The sequence below is a fragment of the Hippoglossus hippoglossus genome, chromosome 22 (genome assembly GCF_009819705.1).
Source record: "Hippoglossus hippoglossus isolate fHipHip1 chromosome 22, fHipHip1.pri, whole genome shotgun sequence".
Taxonomy (NCBI): domain Eukaryota; kingdom Metazoa; phylum Chordata; class Actinopteri; order Pleuronectiformes; family Pleuronectidae; genus Hippoglossus; species Hippoglossus hippoglossus.
Window position 1 is genome coordinate 24,025,108 of NC_047172.1, and position 20,898 is coordinate 24,046,005.

The 20,898-nt window shown below is 43.8% G+C and overlaps 1 protein-coding gene and 1 pseudogene across 1 annotated transcript in view; one reads left to right on the forward strand and one right to left on the reverse strand.

The window, feature by feature from the left end:
* Nucleotides 1–327: 327 nt before the first annotated feature.
* LOC117755936 lies at nt 328–1,876 on the reverse strand (annotated as a pseudogene).
* A 6,232-nt stretch (nt 1,877–8,108) lies between these two features.
* The window catches only part of gabrb1 (gamma-aminobutyric acid type A receptor subunit beta1), a 50,202-nt gene continuing 37,412 nt past the window's right edge, over nt 8,109–20,898 (forward strand). Inside the window, exons 1-3 of the mRNA XM_034575465.1 lie at nt 8,109–8,844; nt 8,955–9,046; nt 9,142–9,209. Coding sequence (XP_034431356.1) covers nt 8,765–8,844; nt 8,955–9,046; nt 9,142–9,209 — 240 coding nt within the window. The 5' untranslated portion in view covers nt 8,109–8,764. The remainder of the gene's footprint in view (nt 8,845–8,954; nt 9,047–9,141; nt 9,210–20,898) is intronic.

A 20,898-nucleotide genomic window follows, 5' to 3' on the forward strand; every position in this document is an offset into this window, starting at 1 on the left:
GTCTCATGTGTGAGTTTTAATAAAGTTTGTTGAATGTGAACAATGATCAGCTGTTATTGATGAATATGTTTTTATGTGGATCTTCATCAGTTTGCTCGACTTCATGGATCCACACAAAATCTAAATGACAGAAAACATTTTCCATGAAAGTAAAAAACAAACCAAAGATAAAGATCAGAAAATAATGAAATCTTTTTACAAACGTGGAAAAGTCGACAGTAGAAATAAAAAGGAGTGAGAAGTAAAAGGAGAAATAAACAAAGCTTTAGAATAACGAGTTTAACATTTAAATTCAGCAGATTTCTCTTATAAATAAAATCTTTATCTCTAACTGCTCTGATCCAGCGTCACAGAGACATTCACAGGTAACAGCTTCAAGTGACCTCTAATGCTAAAGTATGGAAACATCTTCTGAGTGAAAGTGTGTGTGAAGGTGTGAATGTGTGTGTTAGTATCAGGATCAGAGAACGACAGTTCTCCTCTGTTCCAGTCCAGTTTCACTCTGATCCTCTGGATCTTCTGCACAGAGAGATAAGATGATGTTGTTGGGGACCATGCTGAGTATTTACCTTCATAGAACCATATTCCCCATAATCCAGACAGTTTGTCTCCCTTCCTCTGGACAGACTCTGCTGACACACCCAGTGACCAGTGTGTACTGTTTCCAACCAGGACGTCCCAGCTGTGAGTCCCTGAGTTAAGACCCTCAGATCCCAGGACTAAGGTGTAATGATCAAACCTCTCTGGATTGTCAGGAAGCTTTTGTCTCTCTCCTCGTCTCAAACTGGTCAGATCTTCAGACAGGACGAGTACTGGATGAGCAGAGTTTGGGTCCAGAACCACAGGACTGTAGGAGACCATGTCCTTCATCTTGTTCCAGATGTTGAAGCTCAGGTTGCCCAGATGTTTGGCCTCGTCTATCAGAGCTCCTGAGGCCAGCTGTGGTCATCCAGCAGGGGGCGCTGCTGGACTCGTTCCACTGCAGCCTTGTAGTTGAGCAGGAACGAGACGTCTTCAGCTCTCAGCTCGTCCTCTGTGGTTCTGATTGTGTCTGAAAGAGCCGTTATGTCTCTGCTCAGAGCCTCAATCTTCGCCTTCATCATCCGACTCTTCTGCTCCTCTTCCTCCCTCAGTGCAGCCATCCTGGCCTCCTCTTCCTCTTCCAGAAACTGATGAAGCTTTTTAAACTGCTCCTTGATCTCCGTCTCCGTGAGTCCGGCCTGGACCTTAATGTGTTCTGCTGTTTGTTCAAACTCTACTTTAACACGTTCAAAACACTGTAACTTCTTCTTCAAGGGCTCCAGAGTTTCCTGAAGCTGCTTCTTGTGTTGTTGTGCAGCTTCATCGATGGGTCTGATTCTGTGCTCGGTGTGTTTTTCTGAATCTCTGCAGACGAGACACACTGGCTGCTGATGGTCCAGACAGAAGAGTCTGAGTTTCTCTGAGTGCAGACTGCAGAGAGCATGTGAAGAGCTCTGATCTCTCTCCTGTAAGAAGGTCTCACACAGGTTCTTTAACACCAGGTTAACAGGTGGTTCTGACATTGATTTTCTTCTCTTATAAACTGGACGCTCTTTTACTTCTTTGTCTTTCCACCATCTCTTCACACAGTCTTTACAGAAGCTGTGGCTACATGACAGAAGAACAGGATCTCTGAAGACATCTTGGCAGACGGGACAGCAGTGATCTTCTTCTGATCTGGAAGCCATCGAGTCTCCAGGTGAAGCTGAACACAGTCAGTCAGTCACAGCTCCACGAACTTCACTGAGGTTTACTTCCACTCTGAGTCGAGGTGTTTGTTAAACTCACGGTCAGTGTGTGGAGCGTCCGCAGGTTGTAGTTTGACTCTTCTCTCCTGTAGCTGGACTCACTCAGGACGTTTGGTCTAGTTTGGTTTAGTTTGGTTTGGAAGGTGAATGTGATCGTCTGGTTTTCAGCCTGCGTCTCTTCAGGGAGGAAACTATAATAATAATAAGAAAAATTATTACCACCGTCGGTGCTCGGGCCCTAATTACAAAACTGGAGAAAGTGCTTTTTCGGAATAAATCTCCGGCTGCTCAACATTAGGTCTTTAAGAAGTTGTAAATGTATTATTAGCTTGCAAAAAGAAAAGTGAAACAAATGCTAAACGTCATGGTGCGATGTGAACCTGTGGTAATGTGTTTGTGAGTAATAGCTTCAGCTTTTTCCACAGGGGGCAGTTTCACATGTCACAATAGGAAAAGCACAGTAGTAAATGATAAGATAAATGATGGCTGAATTCCATTTATCTGTGTCAGATCCAGGCTCCTGGTGGTGTTCATGACTTACTGGGACGCTGGAGGAGAGCAAAGCCATGATTAATATTATTACCTGCACTTTTCTCACACTGAGAAATAGGCCTGTTGGTATCTGAGATTGCAACAAAATATAAGCTGAGGTATGAACAGGCACAAAGGCTGTTACATAGTATCTTCAAGTCTAACCTAAATAATAAACTAAAAGTTGATTATTTTAAAATAAAACATGAGCCTTTGCTCTACAAACCAGAAGTCAGTGAGTTTAACATGTGATAAATACACTCTACAGATAGAAATGCATAGGTTTGACACATCTCAAGTAATAAATATCACAGTATATTCCTTTCCCTTTATTAAGGTCGATGTCTTTGTACAGTCTGTGATGATGCTCAGTGAGAGGTGAACTGATGGTATCTAATGTAATGTCGATGATTGTCACGGTATAGTCGTTTGTATTTGGTAAGCAGACAGATCAAATACAGTATATCCACAAAAATCATGCAGAACTGAAATGAAATTCAGTTTGACAGCAGCAACGTGTAGGAAACTCTTTATACCCCTAGATGGCCCCAGAGCATAGACTGCAGAAGAACAGCATGGTTTAACCACCCAGCATTCTTACATCCTCTAAAGAGGTTAAATTTGCATTGCTGTCTGCCTGCCTGTCTGATCCCCTGCCTGACTGATCCTCTGCCTGTCTGTCTGACTCTCTGTCTGCCTGTCCGCCTGCCTGTCTGATCCCCTGCCTGTCTGTCTGACTCTCTGCCTGTTTGTCTGCCTGCCTGTCTGATCCTCTGCCTGCCTGCCTGCCTGCCTGCCTGCCTGCCTGCCTGCCTGTCTGATCCTCTGCCTGCCTGCCTGCCTGTCTGATCCTCTGCCTGTCTGTCTGCCTGCCTGCCTGTCTGTCTGCCTGTCTGATCCTCTGCCTGCCTGCCTGCCTGTCTGCCTGCCTGTCTGATCCTCTGCCTGCCTGCCTGCCTGCCTGCCTGTCTGCCTGCCTGCCTGTCTGATCCTCTGCCTGCCTGCCTGTCTGCCTGCCTGCCTGCCTGCCTGCCTGCCTGCCTGCCTACCTACCTACCTGTCTGCCAGCCTACCTGTCTGCCTGCTTGCCTGCCTGTCTGCCTGTCTGCCTGCCAGCCTGCCTGTCTGACTCTCTGCCTGTCTGTCTGTCTGTCTGCTTGCCTGCCTGCCTGCCTGCCTGCCTGCCTGCCTGCCTGCCTGTCTGCCTGCCTACCTACCTACCTGTCTGCCAGCCTACCTGTCTGCCTGCTTGCCTGTCTACCTGCCTGCTCGTCTGCCTGCCAGCCTACCTATCTGCCTGTCTGACTCTCTGCCTGCCTGTAAACCGAACATGTACAGTGTCAGAATATGTACAGTAAAATGGATTGCACATACGCCATTTTAAATGAATCTTGTACAGTTCAGAGAGTTGGAAAAGAGTTAAAGTGTCAGTCCATAATGGTGGTGAATGGTTTTACTGGGAGCAGAGCTGGTTTTACAGTCTTACTGCTGCAGGAACGAACAACCTGCCATACGTCTCCTTCAGACACTTAGGGTGGATCAGTCCATTGCTGAAGGAGCTGCCCAGTGCTGTGATGGTGTCCTGCAGGGGGTGGGACTGGTTGTCCATCAGAGAAGACAGCTTCTCCATCATCCTCCTCGGTCCCACCACCTCCACTGGGTCAAGGGGGTATGGACCGAGCTGGCCCTCCTAATCCGTCTATTGAGTATCTTCCTGTGAGCAGTTGAAAGGCTGCTGCCCCAGCAAACCACTCCAAAGAAGATGGCCGTTGGCACAACAGAGTCAGAAAAGGTCTTCAGGAGCCCAGGAGGTGCACTGGCACGATCAGTCCAGTCCAGTTTATTGTAGAGGTGACCACCCAGATACTTATAAGAACTCACTATCTCAATGTCCATTCCCTGGTGTCTGCCTGTGGAAATCTACCACCAGTTCTTTGGTTGTCTCCGCATTGATCTGGAGAAAGTCCACAAAGTCCTGCGTCAGGGCTCTGTATTCCCTGTCGTCCTCATCTGTGATGTAGTGGAGACAGCCGAGTCTGACACAGTCCCCGATCCTCACATACTGGGGTCGATTGGTAAGACAGTCCAAAATCCAGGATGTGAGGTGAAGGTCCACTCCAGCGTGCTCCAGTTGGTTCCCCAAGAGTGCAGGTCGAATGGTGATGAAAGCACTTCTGGTTTTAGCATATTTAGTAAATCTCTGTGTCTGTGACTGGTGTGGCTGACTACATCCTTTGAATTCATGATTTTATTACTGATGTTAGTGAGCTCTTAATGCTCCCCACCATGTCTCGGCAGGTACCAGATGGATTGATGTGATATTTGGGTTAAGAATCAAAGATCATTAGTTTTGACATTTTTTGCTCACTCACAATGACGAATTAAGGCACGGGCTTCCTCCTGGTGTTCGTGCTCAATGTCTTGTGTCTGAACACCACTTGTCAAGACATTTATTGGATGCTGACTACATGAGGCTGCGCAACTACTTACATTTATCTGAATTAACCAGCCAATTGCTCTACCAGCTAAGATCGTTTAGGACCTACAACCCACAGGTTGACGTCTCCAATGCTGAGTCAAATTGAGCTGCAAGCTCGACCAGCACCACACTACCTCAGCTCAGTTATATACACAGCTGAGTAAGTTTTACCCACTCCTTTGACCTTCTGATGGTCAATGTGATGTTCATGTTGTGCGACAGATGGCTGTTGTGCTGTACTCTCTGTTTCTTCTTCTTAAACTCTCAGTTGACATATTTACTCTAATCAATTTGTGATATTTAAAAAAAACGTTTAGGAGTTGTGCATATTTTATGGGTTTTGAGAATTGTTTGTCAATCTTTTGAAAAACATATCTTAACTTAACTTTGTACCATGTTGTTTTTAGGATCATCTTTACATATATAATGATGACATTTACTTGAAAGGCTTTGGATTTAAAGCCATGTTGAACAGCTATATAGGAATGTGACAGTATATCGCAGTATATTTTAAATGACACATTTTCTTGTAATTATTGCAAATAATTTATGTGAACAGAACAATGACTCTATCATTTATCCTTGTATAGTTTTTTTTTTACACTTGTTACAGTGTTGAGAGCCATTGTAACAAACAATGGTAAATGGTAAATGGTTTTGTATTTATATAGCGCTTTTTCTAGTCTTGAGGACCACTCAAAGCTCTTTACAGTACAGTTTTACATTCACCCATTCACACACACATTCATACAGTGCATCTATTAGCAGCACTTTGTTGTTCTATGAGGGGCAATTCAGGGTTCAGCATCTTGCCCAAGGACACTTCAGCATGCAGATGGGGAAGACTGGGGATCGAACTGCCGACCTTCAGGTTGGAGGACGACCGCTCTACCCCTCAGCCACAGCCGCCCTCGATGAATCAATGCACATGATCATCGTTCAGCAGCAGCAGAGCACTGCCAGACAGGAAAATATATAATCCTGTTCACATACAAAGCAAAGCATTTTATCAAATCAGTCACTTCAAATTGCATAGAGTGTTCATACCATTCCCACAAACCCACTGGGCAGAGCTAATGACATGTTTATTCAAAAGCAGATGCAAATATCAGACATATGTAAATCCTCCAATACCTAATCAGGATGAATCAGGGAACAGTCATGTTCACTCTCCTCAGCGCTTCAGTTGCAATGCCTGTAGTTAGCTGATTACATGAATAGCTTGTGTAACTGATCACATCAGTGATGAAAATAAAAGTTCTAATAAGAGTAAATATGTATACTTGGAGCTCTTTGCTTTCCTTTTTTCTGTTTCTTGAAGAGAAAATTCCCTCATTGTCTACTCACCCCTATGCCGATGGAGGGATGAGTGAAGTGTTTGAGTCCACAAAACACTTTTGGAGTTTCAGGGGTAAACAGCGTTACTGGAACCATGTCACTGTCAGATCAGACTTCAAACTACTTCTGATAACCTACTCAATCCTAAACACACAGAAAACCTGGGCTCATGTGGTGTTAATCCACTATAGGAGGTTTCTTTATGGCTCTCTGGACATTCTACACTGCCATGTACAGTCTGCCTGATGGGAAGCTGGAAGTCACAGACACACAATACTCAGAGGGCACATGTGTGTCAGTAGGAGCCCAACAGCAAAAGGTCATTGCTGCCATGTTAGATGGCCCCTGCTGTGGTTGTAGCCAAAACATAATTTGCCTGTGGACAAGAAAACCAGTCCCAGCATGCACTGGGGAAAGGTCACAGATCATTGACGAGGTGTCACCAGTTGTTAATGGACAAGTTCACATCTGACATCAGAGAGTGAAGTCAGGTGTTCCAACCATGTTCTGTACTACCAGCATATAATTAGACTGATACTCAGGCTAGTGTCAGTCTGTGAGGGCTTTCTCTGAAGGTAATGTAGCTTCCTCCCACAGTCCAAACACATGTAGTTAGCTTGACTGGATGATGGATGATGGATGATGGATGATGGATGATGGATGGATGATGGATGATGGATGATGGATGATGGATGATGGATGATGGATGATGGATGATGGATGGATGATGGATGATGGATGGATGATGGATGATGGATGATGGATGATGGATGATGGATGATGGATGGATGATGGATGATGGATGATGGATGATGGATGATGGATGATGGATGGATGATGGATGGATGATGGATGATGGATGATGGATGATGGATGGATGATGGATGGATGATGGATGATGGATGATGGATGATGGATGGATGATGGATGGATGATGGATGATGGATGATGGATGATGGATGGATGATGGATGATGGATGATGGATGGATGATGGATGATGGATGGATGATGGATGATGGATGATGGATGATGGATGATGGATGATGGATGATGGATGATGGATGATGGATGATGGATGGATGATGGATGATGGATGGATGATGGATGGATGATGGATGATGGATGATGGATGGATGATGGATGATGGATGATGGATGATGGATGGATAGTAATGACAACTGAGCAAACTCCATCCACAGATGAAGCCCAGGAAATGTGGTTCTAAGCTCCAGAAGGAGACAGTTAGTTACACTAATGTCTAAAGTCCGTCTTATCCAGGACATTAGCTGGTACAGAGGTCCAGGGTCATATACAGGTCTACTTATGGTTACAGTAACAGTTCCTAGAGTGAATGAAGGACAAAGGAATCATTTTATCCTACCTGCAGTGCCCGTTCTAAACCTGCCTGTTTGGAATGGACTGTTTGCCTGGCCTGTGTTAATGCTCCAGAGTTACTTTAGAATGATCCCTTGGCATTAGCTGCTATAAGGACAAGGAATAATTACAACAGGCCTCCACTGTACTGTAAAGGGGCTTTTACAGTCTATGGAGCAGAATGAAGTTATAGAGCTCACTCTTTCTGATTTATCTGCAATGAAGACTTTACAGTCAAAGTTTTTCAAAAAGTTTAACTGATTTTGCTTTACTACTGTTCACGTGTGTGGTTTATATATAAGTTTAAATTATTATATAACTGCTGTTATTTTCTGGACTACTTCAGAGGCGTGTGAAGCAATCAACACAATCTTCAGACCCATGTTCACAACTTTTCCATTAGGAACAGAGATGTGAGGCAGACGTTCGACAGTTGTTGTATTAGCAGGCAGGTGTGAACAAAATCTGACTGTATGAAAAGCAATGGCCAAAATTCTGAGAAGTGTTTCTATGACTGCATCTGACGCGATGACGGGTCCAATCGCAGAATACTTGTCCATTCCCTTCACGGCCTGCCGGCGGAGCAGGAGCCATTGCAGTTCCCATCATGCAGCTCATCTGATCTCCTGTCTCCTCACTTCAGTCGGGTCTCTGGAGATTTGAAAGAAGTTGGTTATCAGCCCGTGGAGCGAGACCGTCAGAGCCGCAGCTCCTCTGACATTGTGTTAGACGTCTCTCTCTCTCTCTCTCTCTCTCTCTCTCTCTCTCTCTCTCTCTCTCTCTCTCTCTCTCTCTCTCTCTCTCTCTCTCTCGCTCTCCCCCTCTCTCTCTCTCTCTTCCTCCTCCAGCTCACTAAAGGTGACCGGAGAGCCGCGGTTGCTGCTCCACATTTAAATCTCTTCAAGTTGACCGGCGGGGAGAGAGCATCTTGACGCAGACCTGCTCCGGACACTGCGTCTGCTGGAATAAGCTGAGAGCGGTGCTGCTGGAGGAGGAAGAGGAGGAGAAGGAAGAGGAGGAGGAGGGCTGTGCATTGACATGTTGAGCGCTGGGAGACTCGTGTGTGCAGTGGAGACCTAAACCTGCGGGCTGAGTTTTATGTGTTTTCCTTTTGCGTGGCTATATTTTAATCCAAATTTGTTTTGAGGCGATAACCGTCGCTTGGATGTTGGTGAAAGGACGCGCATGCGTTGCTCTTGGAATAATTTTGCAGGCTGAAATTGCGTCTGAAATCTTGTGTGAAAGTCGCGGGCGGGATCAGAGTTAGTAGTTATGTGGACTCCTCTGGACCGCGGAGGTTTAGGGATCTGCTGCCTGTCCCTCCTGGTGACTGTGGTGTGCGGGGCGCAGAGGTGAGCTCTGATCAGTATCACTATGTCTTATTTTCATTATGTGTCATGTACTTTATAGGCCCCTGTAAGATTTCATGAACTCTGGGCTGAAATGCTGGTTGTGTCCTCAGCGCCAATGAACCCAGCAACATGTCCTTTGTGAAGGCCACCGTGGACAAGCTGCTGAAGGGCTATGACATCCGACTGCGGCCTGACTTTGGAGGTAAAAGCCGCCGGTGTCTTGTCTGCTGCTGCTCCAACAACATGCAATGCTCGGTGATGCTTTAACAGAATGATCTGCGGTCATATTTTCCACAGGCGCCCCCGTGGATGTGGGCATGAGCATAGACATCGCCAGCATTGATATGGTGTCTGAAGTCAACATGGTAAGTTACCTTGAAAACACACACACACACACACACACACACACACACACACACACACACACACACACTGCTTCCACGTGACAGTCCAACCAAACAAATACAAAGAGGTTTGCAGATGAGTGTGACTCTTCAGACCAGACACCTCTTGGTGCAGCGCCGCTCCTGAAGCTTTCTAAAAAAGATGCCTCCTCCTCCTCCTCCTCCTCCTCCTCCCTCCCCGCTCCCGTTTCAGCACCATGGAGAGATCCGCAATGTGTCAAAGCCAATCCGTATGCACCGAGCACTTCCCCGCGGTGTCACAACCGGCGCAGCGCTGAGAATTAACAAGACAGAGATAGACAGACACAGAGGATCAGATGTGTGTGTGTGTGTGTGTGTGTGTGAGAGAGAGAGAGAGAGAGAGAGAGAGAGAGAGAGAGAGAGAGAGAGAGAGAGAGAGAGAGAGAGAGAGAGATCTTTTTAGTGATTCCACTCACGGATCTGCGGCGCCAGCATGCATGGAGAGCCCGGTGTCAGAAAAAAAGCCTCACTAGGTGGAGAAATATATATATGGTGGGGGGGGGTGGGTGTTGGTCATGTATGGGACCCAATGCAGTGATTGCATGTGAGTGAGTCAACAGGAGGAAGCACAGAGGTAGAAAAGCAGAGGGTCTGCAGATTATGATTTGACCACTTAATACAGGGTAGTATCAATGCAGTGTTGCCAAGGTGCCCAGAGAACGAGCACCACCAGTGTTCAACAGCAGAGGCAGCTGAGTGAGGTGGGAGCACGTGCAGAGAAAGTGTGTGTGTGTGTGTGTGTGTTTGTGTGTGAGAAAGAGAGAGAGAGAGAGAGAGAGAGAGAGAGAGAGAGAGGTCTGAGATTCACACATCTGCATTTCAAAAAGGTTCAGTGTGTAAGATTTAGGTGAGAGGGATCTTTGAGCAGAAATTGAATATAAAATAATCCTGGGGATGTTTTCACCAGTGTGTTTCATCTAAATTGTACCAATTGTTGTTTTCTTTAATCTAGAATGGGCCCTTTATATTTAAATAATTTATATTTACCACGGGAGTGGGTCCTCTCTATGGAGGCTGCCATGTTCTTTTACAGTAGTCCAAACTGGACAAACTAAACACCTTTTGAGTTTTTACGACAACTGAAGACTACCACAGGTTCTCTGTCATGTTTGGAAGGGGAGGGTGAGGTGAGGGGTATTCTGCTGCTACATGCAACTTCACCACTAGATGTCCCTAAATTCTACACACTGAACCTTTAACACATACTGGTATGGCATAGCTGTTGCTTTAGTGCAGATTGACAGATTGTTTATCTTTCATATTAGAGCCATATCAACAAGTCCACACTCCAACCTGAATGACCATATCCGTCGTTTGTTCCTACCCTCAGATTACCACCCTCAGCAGTGGCTCCTGAAATAGCCTCAGAGACATAACGGGAGGACAAGCCACTTAAAGCTAGGATATAGGTAATCCTGGAAAATCTAGCAAGAGCAGCCTACACTTTGAACTGCAACTGATACATACAGTACAACCCCTCCCAGTGGCCCTCTTGTCAAAGCCACCAAAAACACATGAATGACCAATGACTGCTACAAGCCAACTTTTCTGTGACTCACGGTATGTGTCTCCCCGGCTCAAGTCTGCTGTCATGAACAGTTAAAGCACGGCCAAGGGGAGCGCAGGCAGGTCTGTTATTGAAAGACAGGTACGCCAGTGAATTGGTCAAAATGAGATGATCTGTTATGTTTATTACAGTCTTGCAAAGCCCATAGACACAGGCTACCTTTAAAATATCCTGAGTAGAAAGTCAGTAATGGCAACCATGGCAGCTGTATGCCACATATCTCACCTCTCTACCAATAAGCCAATCGTCTACTTCATAACAGCCAGAAGGGAAACATGTCAATCCAATCATGGTGTTGCTTTGTCTCAAGTGAAACCTTGTGCATGAATTTCATCTGTGGAGAAAAAAACTTATTTTGGGACAAAGTACCCAAACGTTTGGAGCAGTTTCTGACTGGTGGTCCTATACACACAGTTTTTATTTCCCAATGAATATTGCAAGTGCTGTGTTGGATAGAGAGGTTGTCTTGTTTGTCAGAGTAAGGACTATTCTTTGAGGGTCCTGCTCCGTACAGATGCAGTAGAATGGTGGTCACTGTAGTTGTGTTTGCTGGTTTGTTCTTGATTGGACGTGGTCAGCTGTGAAATGATCACAAAAGACACTCTGGACCCCTGATTTATTTCCAGCTCCAGAGCAGAGTTCATACTGCAGCTCCAGGAAGTCATCCACAAAACAGGAGCAGAACAGAAGAACCTGTGATAATGGACACGTTAGACTACATCTGTTAAATTCCTGCTGTTCCATGATACAAACTATATTTTGTTTCCCTGAAGATGTACTTTCTTTAACCACTCAGCTGCCTTACATATCCTGTGTCCATTTGGTGCACTGGGCGTGCACGTTCTCAGAAGCTAATGCTACACATCCCCAAGTTGCAATATGCACATGAACAGTAGGGTCAGATACTACTACCATTGTCATAACATTGTTGATTTAAGGGTCTCTCTACTATGCTGCCTCCATAATGGTTTTTTTTTGCTGTGATCTCAAGTTCAAAGTGTTAATTGTCTTATATCTCTGTACAATGAAACTCTTTCTTTGCCTTCCACTATGAATACCAGGAGTAACCATATATTGTACTCTAGCGCCATCATGTTCTATACAGAGTTTTGTGGAGTGCCCTCAAGTGGAATACTCCAGTGACATGCGTAGCACACTTGTACTACAAAGAAAGTATGTGAACAAATACGCCGATGATGCTTGTCTGCACAAATGCGTGGCTCAAAACAAAGTATATCTCCAGCCTAAGGATGAAGTAGCTTCAAGGTAAAATACCCTCATATAAAGCACTGAAAAGACCTTACAGTTGATGGAGCCATTAAATCTTCTCTCAAAGCCTGAAGTTGTTGTGTGCAAGTGTCACTCAAAGGATTTATGTATACTGCGAACTGTGATTAGTTGTTCTTTGCTTTTAAATAATTGATGTGACTCTGCTTATCACATCCCTCATATTCCTTCAACTGGAGCATGAGGTTATGACTGATTATGAAAGTTTAAGTTGCTCTCCAGAGAAATGGAGGCTGTATTATTAGTATATTCATTTTATCAAGTCATGTCTCGTATTGCTTCCTAAAGCAGGAAAGTAAATGTGACCTTTTCCCCAGCCCCTTATTTCATTACTTTTCCAGAATAAAGTGTTATTGTGGGCTGCTGTGACCCAGGAAGCGAGTCATCCACTAACAAGAAGGACGGTGGCTTGATCCCCGACTCGTCCAAGTGCCGACGTGTTCTTGAGCAAGACACTGAACCACAAATTGACCCTGGCAATTGTGCCGACATTGTGTGATAGAGAAAGTGTGGCACTGTATGAGTATGTGCGTGAATGGGTGAATGGAAAAACTGTTCTGTAAAGCGCTTCGAGCGGTCGTCAAGACAAGAAAAGCGCTATAGAAATACAGAGCATCTATTTGTATTGTAATCCAGCAATATGGCGTACACTGTCTCCCATCAAGATAGAGAGTGACACTTTATATTGTCAGTCAGCTGTATCGGATCAGCACTTCATCTTCATGATAGTGTGACATTGTCTTGAGTAAATACAGACAGTTTGTGGAGTTTCTGATGTGCGTCATTGTTGACTCGGGTTATGAACTGTTTGTTAGCTTCACTTGGAGCTGCACAAGTTTCCGTGAGAAATGGAAAGTGCCCAGATCTGATAGGACTGTGTTGTCTAAGCCTGTCTTTATGGATTACTGATTGGACCATGATGCCTTATCTGATTTTGTATCTTATTATAAACAGGGATGGGGAGACATTGTTATGCCGCGTTCAATTAAACCTCAGAGCTTGGAATTTCCCCTGAGTCGGAAGTTGCAACTGGAAAGTTCCCTCAAGTCGGAATTCGGACTTGGAAGGTCGGAGGAACCTCACCACCCCCGACTTCGAAATCCAAGAAATATATATATCAACCGTATATCAACAGTAGTGTAAGCTGTAATTGTCGTACACATAGTACTGTCCAGTTACTGTCTGTGGACCTTTTACTACAGTGTTAGTATGTGTGAAATGCAGCATAATGCGCTATTATGAATAGTTTTTGCTAACAATGGCTAGCTGGCTAACGTAAACATTGTTCCTGTGCAACTGGAATTGAATTTGGCTTATTCGGGTGTGATGTCATTTCGAGGGCAGAGCTCCGAGGTGAAATGGAACCGACATTATTGCTCTGATGATAGAAACTCTCACCACCAGCAGGAGCAGACCAGAGAGTCTCATCTCATGACACACACACACACACAAAAAATTAAGTTCATTCGCCATGTTTTTCACCAGCAATTTTAACTTGTCAAAGGCCCAAGTCATTGCAATTGAATTAAAGTAATCATTAACATTTTATGTGAAAATGGATCAAACGAATGTGTGATGTGAGAGGTGTCATTGGATTTAACCACAGAGATGATCAACCGTTCTTTCCAGCTCTGCAGAGCTTTTTGAACCTCTTTCAGCTCCTTGTTTTGGTTGTCTGGCCCACAACTTAAATCCCTATTATGTTTCTGTCTGTCTGTCTGTCTGTCTGTCTGTCTGTCTGTCTGTCTGTCTGTGGATGTGGAACACGTTTTTCGAGAAGGGTTCATTTTATCTGCTTGACACTCAGCACACTTGGTGGATTGTTCAGGGCCCAAGGAAGTGCAGTGTTGAATTTGTTGCAATTTGGACACACGATATGTTCAATATGAATTTACTTTAAGTAAACAGACAGTAGCAGTGGTAGCTGGGACTCATCATCTTAAGTGACGTTGTTGATCATGACAACAGCGTGCTCACAACAATGTCAATGACAACTGAATATTCAGTTCAGGGTCCTGCGTACTGAGTCGAGCTTCACTGAACTTGGGATAAACAGGTGAACAGCTCTTTGTGCAGCAGCAGTGACGCAGCGTCAGGGTTCTGTGGACTAAGTCCTACAGAGGGCCTTTACTTTCCGTGGCTCAATTACTGCACTTTTACAGTTTCAGAAAGAAAACTGCAACCAGGATTACCACAGGCCAAGCAAACAATCCATTCCACGTTAAGAGCGTCCACTGCACTAGTATGAATGCATAAGTGATGTTCTCAAGATTATTGTCTATACAAAATAAGTGTCTTGTATTTGTCTGTGTCAAAACTGTGGCACAACTGAAACTAGTAAGTGTTAGTTTTACTTTGCAATGAGGGATTATCGGCAAACTTTTTAACGACAAGACGCTTCATACAGATTTGATCTGATTACTGGTCAAGTGACAGCCCATCAGTCACCCCTCCACTGCTCGGACACACTCTATCCCCTCCAATAACTTTCTTCACTCTTCACAACAAGGCTTCCATCTCTGTCCTCTCACTTTCTTCACTCTTTGATTGGCTGGTCCTCATTCATTTAGTCATTCATTCCTCCAGTGGGGAAAAATGTGCATTCATCACCATCACATCTTTTTGCACCGTCATCACACACAAGAACACGATGCACCTAACAATGGGACTAATTTCCCATAGGAATACCTTTCTTCCTCATACTCTCGGGTACATTGTGTTTCTGAGTGAAAGTCGACTTGAAGGTCAGACACTGTTATCAGGAACACAACCTCAGCAGTCTGAACACACTATCTTCCTGACAGTGTTTGGAGGGAAGGGCTTCTCTGCTTTCATTACGTTAGACAGGGTCATGTAAAAAGCCTTCATGTTAACACTCCGAGCTCTGGACTGGACACCATATGTGTTAACTTGAATAGTTCAATCCAAACCTCATTCATTACGACGCTAATTGAGCCTGAGTTAATTAAGAGGAAATATTAAGTATGCGGAGTTGCATGGTTACTGATTCTCAGAAATGAGTGGGTTTGTCTTTCTCACACATCTCTGCTGTTCTTAGGCAGGAACGTCACACACACACACACAGCAGGCCTCCATGATCAATTCTAAATGGAGATGTTTCAGGTTGTCTGCAGGGTTCTGGCAGAACAGTTCGTTTTCTCATGAATAAAATTAGAAGTACCTAAATCAGCTCTTTTTACCTCTGCCAAGGAGGTTATGTTTTCACCCCTGTCTGTTAGTTTGTCAGCAGGATGCCATAAAAACTACTGAACAGATGTCCCTGATAGCCTACTTGGTGGAAGGACGGTACACGGGCCAAGAAAGAACACGTCACATTTTGGTGCAGGTGGATTAAGGATCTCTTTTATTACTTCTTCTACAGATAGGGAGTTTTTTCATATTTTCACCAAGGAATAATGAATGGATCTTGACGGCAGAAAAACAGGCATATCTATGGTATTGATATCTGTTATCTATCTATAAGTGTGTGTACTTTTGTGCAGCTTGATTGAATCCTAGGGACTGTTGTGGCTGCCATATCAAACAAAATAATCAGTATCTCTACAACCTATTAAAATATAAAATGAATTTAGCTAACCCAAGTAGTTTATGTCCTCCCAGTTGGTGGTAACTGAGTTAGCAGTGGGCATTGATTCAAACCTGTTTTCACCTAAATTAGTCTGCAGGTTTTGGTAAAGTGATACAAAAAGGCCAATGACTTCATTCCCATCACCAGTGAGATGAGTTTGCCCTAAATGGGACACACATTCCAATTACTGCGCTCAGGAACAACTCTGGAGACGACTACTGCAGGGAGGGAAGAAGTTTTGTTGTCCTACTGGTGAAGCACAGTTTCGGGTGCGCGTGACTCTCAGAGAACATTCTGGCAGGTTTACAACAGCAGGAGCCGCAGGACTGAGAGTGAGCTGCTGGCTGTCTGATCAGATTGATCCATCTTATCTGTAAAGTCTATGGTAGGTGTCTGTGGTTGGTGTCGTCAGGGCCTTAGCCTCCATTTGAGCCAACTTGGTTGTTGTACGACACAACTCGGCCACATATTTGTGTAATCTGAAAGGTTAACAATGGAAATGTGCTGGAGGCAAATTGCCCCTGACGTCTGTGCCAGCAGTGTGTCAATAGTGTGTGATGCCCATGCTATGCTGCACATACATACACTGTAAGAATGGTTGGATGGCAAAACTGTACTGCAAAGTGCTTTGAGTGGTCATCAAGAGTAGAGACTATCAAGACCTATATAAATACAGACAACATTCACATCTCAACACTTCCCTGCATGAGACACTGTCAGAGATTGCAGCACATGATGGATTCATGTTCAACTGTGTCTCAGAGCAGCTCTAAAAAAACATGGTCATGATCTGCATGTTCTTCCTTCCTGAAGTTTATCTTATGTTCATTCTAATGTCTATTAACTTCAATATTAACTTCAGGTTTGTAACCCATAGGTTTCTGCATATTTCTCAGTTGAACAATGCATTTTGACAGTCGTAGTAGTAGTAGAAGTGCCTTGAGATAATGTATATTATGATTTGGCGTTATACAAATAGAATTGAACTGAATGCGTGCTTCTGCTCCTTCGGCTGAAAATATAAAAACTGGGGGAAAACATTAATCCCAAATAGGAATCTGTTAAGAATGTTTAAAGAGACGTTTTGGACCTTGTGGACTTGAACTTATTCAGACTTGTTTAGGAACTGTGATGGATTTTTTACTTTGCCTGCTTAGCTCCTTTTTTACTTTGAAGCTTCTTTTCTTGTTCTCTTTTCCTTCCTTCAATGTTCTTCCTCATTATCTCTTGTTGTACTTCCTGTCTTTGTCCAGTGTCCCTCCTCTGTAATTGTCCGCCCTGCCATGATGTGTTTCACCTGTGCTCAGTAATCCCTGCCTTGCTCGTGTATTTAGTCTCTGTGCTACCCTGTCTTCTGTGTCGGTTTGTTATCAGTTTCTACAAAGGTCGATTCCTGCTTTTTGTCTCTAGTTATTCCTCAGAATTTCCCCTTTGCGTCGGGTTCTTGCTTCTTGAGTTTTAGTTGTGGATATTCTGTTTTTGGAGTTCATGGATTTTGTTACCTGCACATTTTCTTTATGCCACACACAATATTCTTCTGTTTAAGTGGAGCAGCTCTCCAACCAAATCCGATGCTTGGCTGAACCTGTGTCTGTCTTTGGTTCGTTTCCCCAGCAATGGACAGTATCTGGTGACAATGCTATATTTCATCGATATGGACCTCTGATAGCTGAATGAGCTCTAACGATGGGTCAAAGCTTTAAGCAGACCCAGTGAGAGAACCAAGCTTACCTCAGCCAAAACTCAACATAGTTGTGGGTGCCAAAAGTAAACACATTTATACACCAGCATGTCACTATACACAAGATGCTTTAAACATTCCTGGTCCATGTTGCAGATTTGTCATGCTGCCAGTCTCCCTCTCTATCTCATCACATTGGTTCCTCTAGATTCAGATCAGGAGTCCACTGAAGTACAATCAACTCACTGTCATGTAAAACCCCTCTGAGATTACTTTTCTTTTGTTGTGTGGTGATTTATCATCCTGGAGGTCGCCTTTAGAGGACGGTAGATATACCGTGATGCAAATGGTCCCACCCCCCCTTTTACCTGTGGTTATTAAAGGAGGAATAACTGGACTGTATCAGTGGGCACAAAGTTTGCCAAAAAAAACCATTCCTCACTGGCAGCAGCCTGGACTGTTAATACACGGCAGATTGGCTCAATGGATTCATGTTACTGGTGCCAGATTCTGAGCCGACCATCTGCGGCCTCAGCAGAAATCCACATTCACCAGAGCCAGTGCTGGTGAGTCTGTGTCACTGCACCCTCAGATTCCTGTCACTGGCTGACAGGAGAGGAACCTGACGTTGTCTCAGCTTTTGCACAACATCCAATTCTTTCGTTCCGCTCCCCACAGATGTTAAGAGTGTTTTTTTGAGTTACTGTAGCCTTTCTGTCAGCTCCCAACAAGCTGACCATTCTCCTCTGAGGTTTCCCATCGACGAGGCGTCTGCAGATCTGCTGACAACAATCCTACAGTCAGTGAGATCCCATTTTGCCCCCTTTCTGATGTTGAATCATTAACTGAAGCTACTGACACGTATCGGCATGGTTTTACTCATTGCACATACAGGACATGGTTAGTGTATGTGTACAGTGTACTTGATGGCAATGCAGCAAAAGCTTTGGTAATGTCGCTTAGTGTCAACATCCCTGACCTTGTTGCATCAAGCTGACGCTGATTATATAGAACATATGATGCTGCATTTCACATAGGATGACACTAGATTAATCATAAAAAGAAATCTGTGAAAAATGTTTTATGACACAAAACTGAACAAGTAGAGCTAAATGTTTATGACAGTAAAATTGAGAGGTGCTGTTTAGGAAAGTTGCAGGAATCATAGAGAATGTTTAATGACTAATTTGAATCTACAATCTTAACTCTTGAGTACATGTAGAAATTGTAGCACAAGAGTTTCTGTTGGCAATAGGGGAAGGGGTTAGTGAAAAGATGATTATTTATCTTCTGGAGAACATGAGTTATAATACCATAGACATTTGTTTACCAGTCCTGTTGTGTCGCTTGGTTGATGGATGGACCAACATCCCTGTCCCTGTCACTGTTACCTTTTTGCTTTTATACACATGGGCAAAGAATCAGGTGGAAGCAGCGGTCATCTTGCCTGAGGACATTTGTCATGACTCAGTGGGATGAGTAAAGTGACCTTGTTACTGATGCAAGGCCAACAGACAGGGTCTGCATGGCTGGAAAGCCTCACTGAATGGTCAGAGGAAAGATTGCAGGGAGATTTTAGATCACTGTCACTGGCCTGAGTTGTCAGACATGCTGTGTTGTCAGAAGCGAGAGCAGCTGGTGAGGTACAGTGACAGTGATGTGACGTGACGTTTTGCTGTGGTGTGGTTTCTGTCTGGGTGATGGGCAGCTCTCTCTGCAGAAAGGACCACATACATATTCATGTCTGGAGATACATTGTTATTTGTCTTCTGGACTGGATGTCACAGAGCGGCATTTCAACCATTTGATTTCCCAACACTCCCAGAAAATACAAGAGGTTCTCTGCCCAGTGACACAGCTCATCTGCAGACGGACAGGTTTCCCAGTGGACAGTAACAAAGTGTTTGCTTTGTATTCTATGAGGTCACGTTTTTGGTCGAGAAGGTTTGAGTTTCTGTAGGTGGCTTCATCTTTCCTTATATGCAAAGTGTCACAGTTTATAGTTCATCAGCGGCACAAAGCTGACTAAGGCTTTATCATTGCACTGTGAGAAGGCAGTTCCTTTGTGTTGTGTTTCATAATTGAATGATTTAAAACTCTTTTCTAATAAAACCAAGCAATAGCTTCAATGCAGATGTGAACCTATAGCGGGTAATATGAAAATAAGGCACATTTTACATTTACATTGGCGTACTATGATGATGAACTATTTAATCATGGAAATTATCCTCTATCTGCACAAAATGTTAGTATTTTGTATGATTCTGTAGTATTGTGTGGTATTATTTTGAGTGTAATTAATTTGCCAAATGTAACACAATAAACAAATCTACAAAATGAGGATTTCTATCCATGTCGTTGTCATTTGTAAATAGTAAAGTGACTATATTTATTATTTTATATACACTACCGTTCAAAAGTTTGGGGTCACTTAGAAATGTCCTTATTTTTCAAAGAAAAGCACTGTTTTTTTCAATGAAGATAACATTAAATTAATCAGAAATACACTCTATACATTGTTAATGTGGTAAATGACTATTCTAGGTGGAAACGTCTGGTTTTTAATGAAATATCTACATAGGTGTATAGAGGCCCATTTCCAGCAACTATCACTCCAGTGTTCTAATGGTACATTGTGTTTGCTAATCGCCTTAGAAGACTAATGGATGATTAGAAAGCCCTTGAAAACCCTTGTGCAATTATGTTAGCACAGCTGAAAACTGTTTTGCTGGTGAGAGAAGCTATAAAACTGGCCTTCCTTTGAGCTAGTTGAGTATCTGGAGCATCACATTTGTGGGTTCGATTATACTCTCAAAATGGCCAGAAAAAGAGAACTTTCATGTGAAACTCGCCAGTCTATTCTTGTTCTTAGAAATGAAGGCTATTCCATGCGAGAAATTGCGAAGAAACTGAAAATGTCCTACAACGGTGTGTACTACTCCCTTCAGAGAACAGCACAAACGGGCTCTAACCAGAGTAGAAAGAGAAGTGGGAGGCCCCGGTGCACAACTCAGCAAGAAGACAAGTATATTAGAGTCTCTAGTTTGAGAAATAGACGCCTCACAGGTCCTCAACTGGCAGCTTCTTTAAATGGTAACCGCAAAACGCCAGTGTCAACGTCTACAGTGAAGAGGCGACTCCGGGATGCTGGCCTTCTAGGCAGAGTGGCAAAGAAAAAGCCATATCTGAGACTGGCCAATAAAAAGAAAAGATTGATATGGGCAAAAGAACACAGACATTGGACAGAGGAAGATTGGAAAAAAGTGTTATGGACAGATGAATCAAAGTTTGAGGTGTTTGGATCACACAGAAGAACATTTGTGAGACGCAGAACAGGTGAAAAGATGCTGGAAGAGTGCCTGACGCCATCTGTCAAGCATGGTGGAGGTAATGTGATGGTCTGGGGCTGCTTTGGTGCTGGTAAAGTGGGAGATTTGTACAAGGTAAAAGGGATTTTAAATAAGGAAGGCTATCACTCCATTTTGCAACGCCATGCCATACCCTG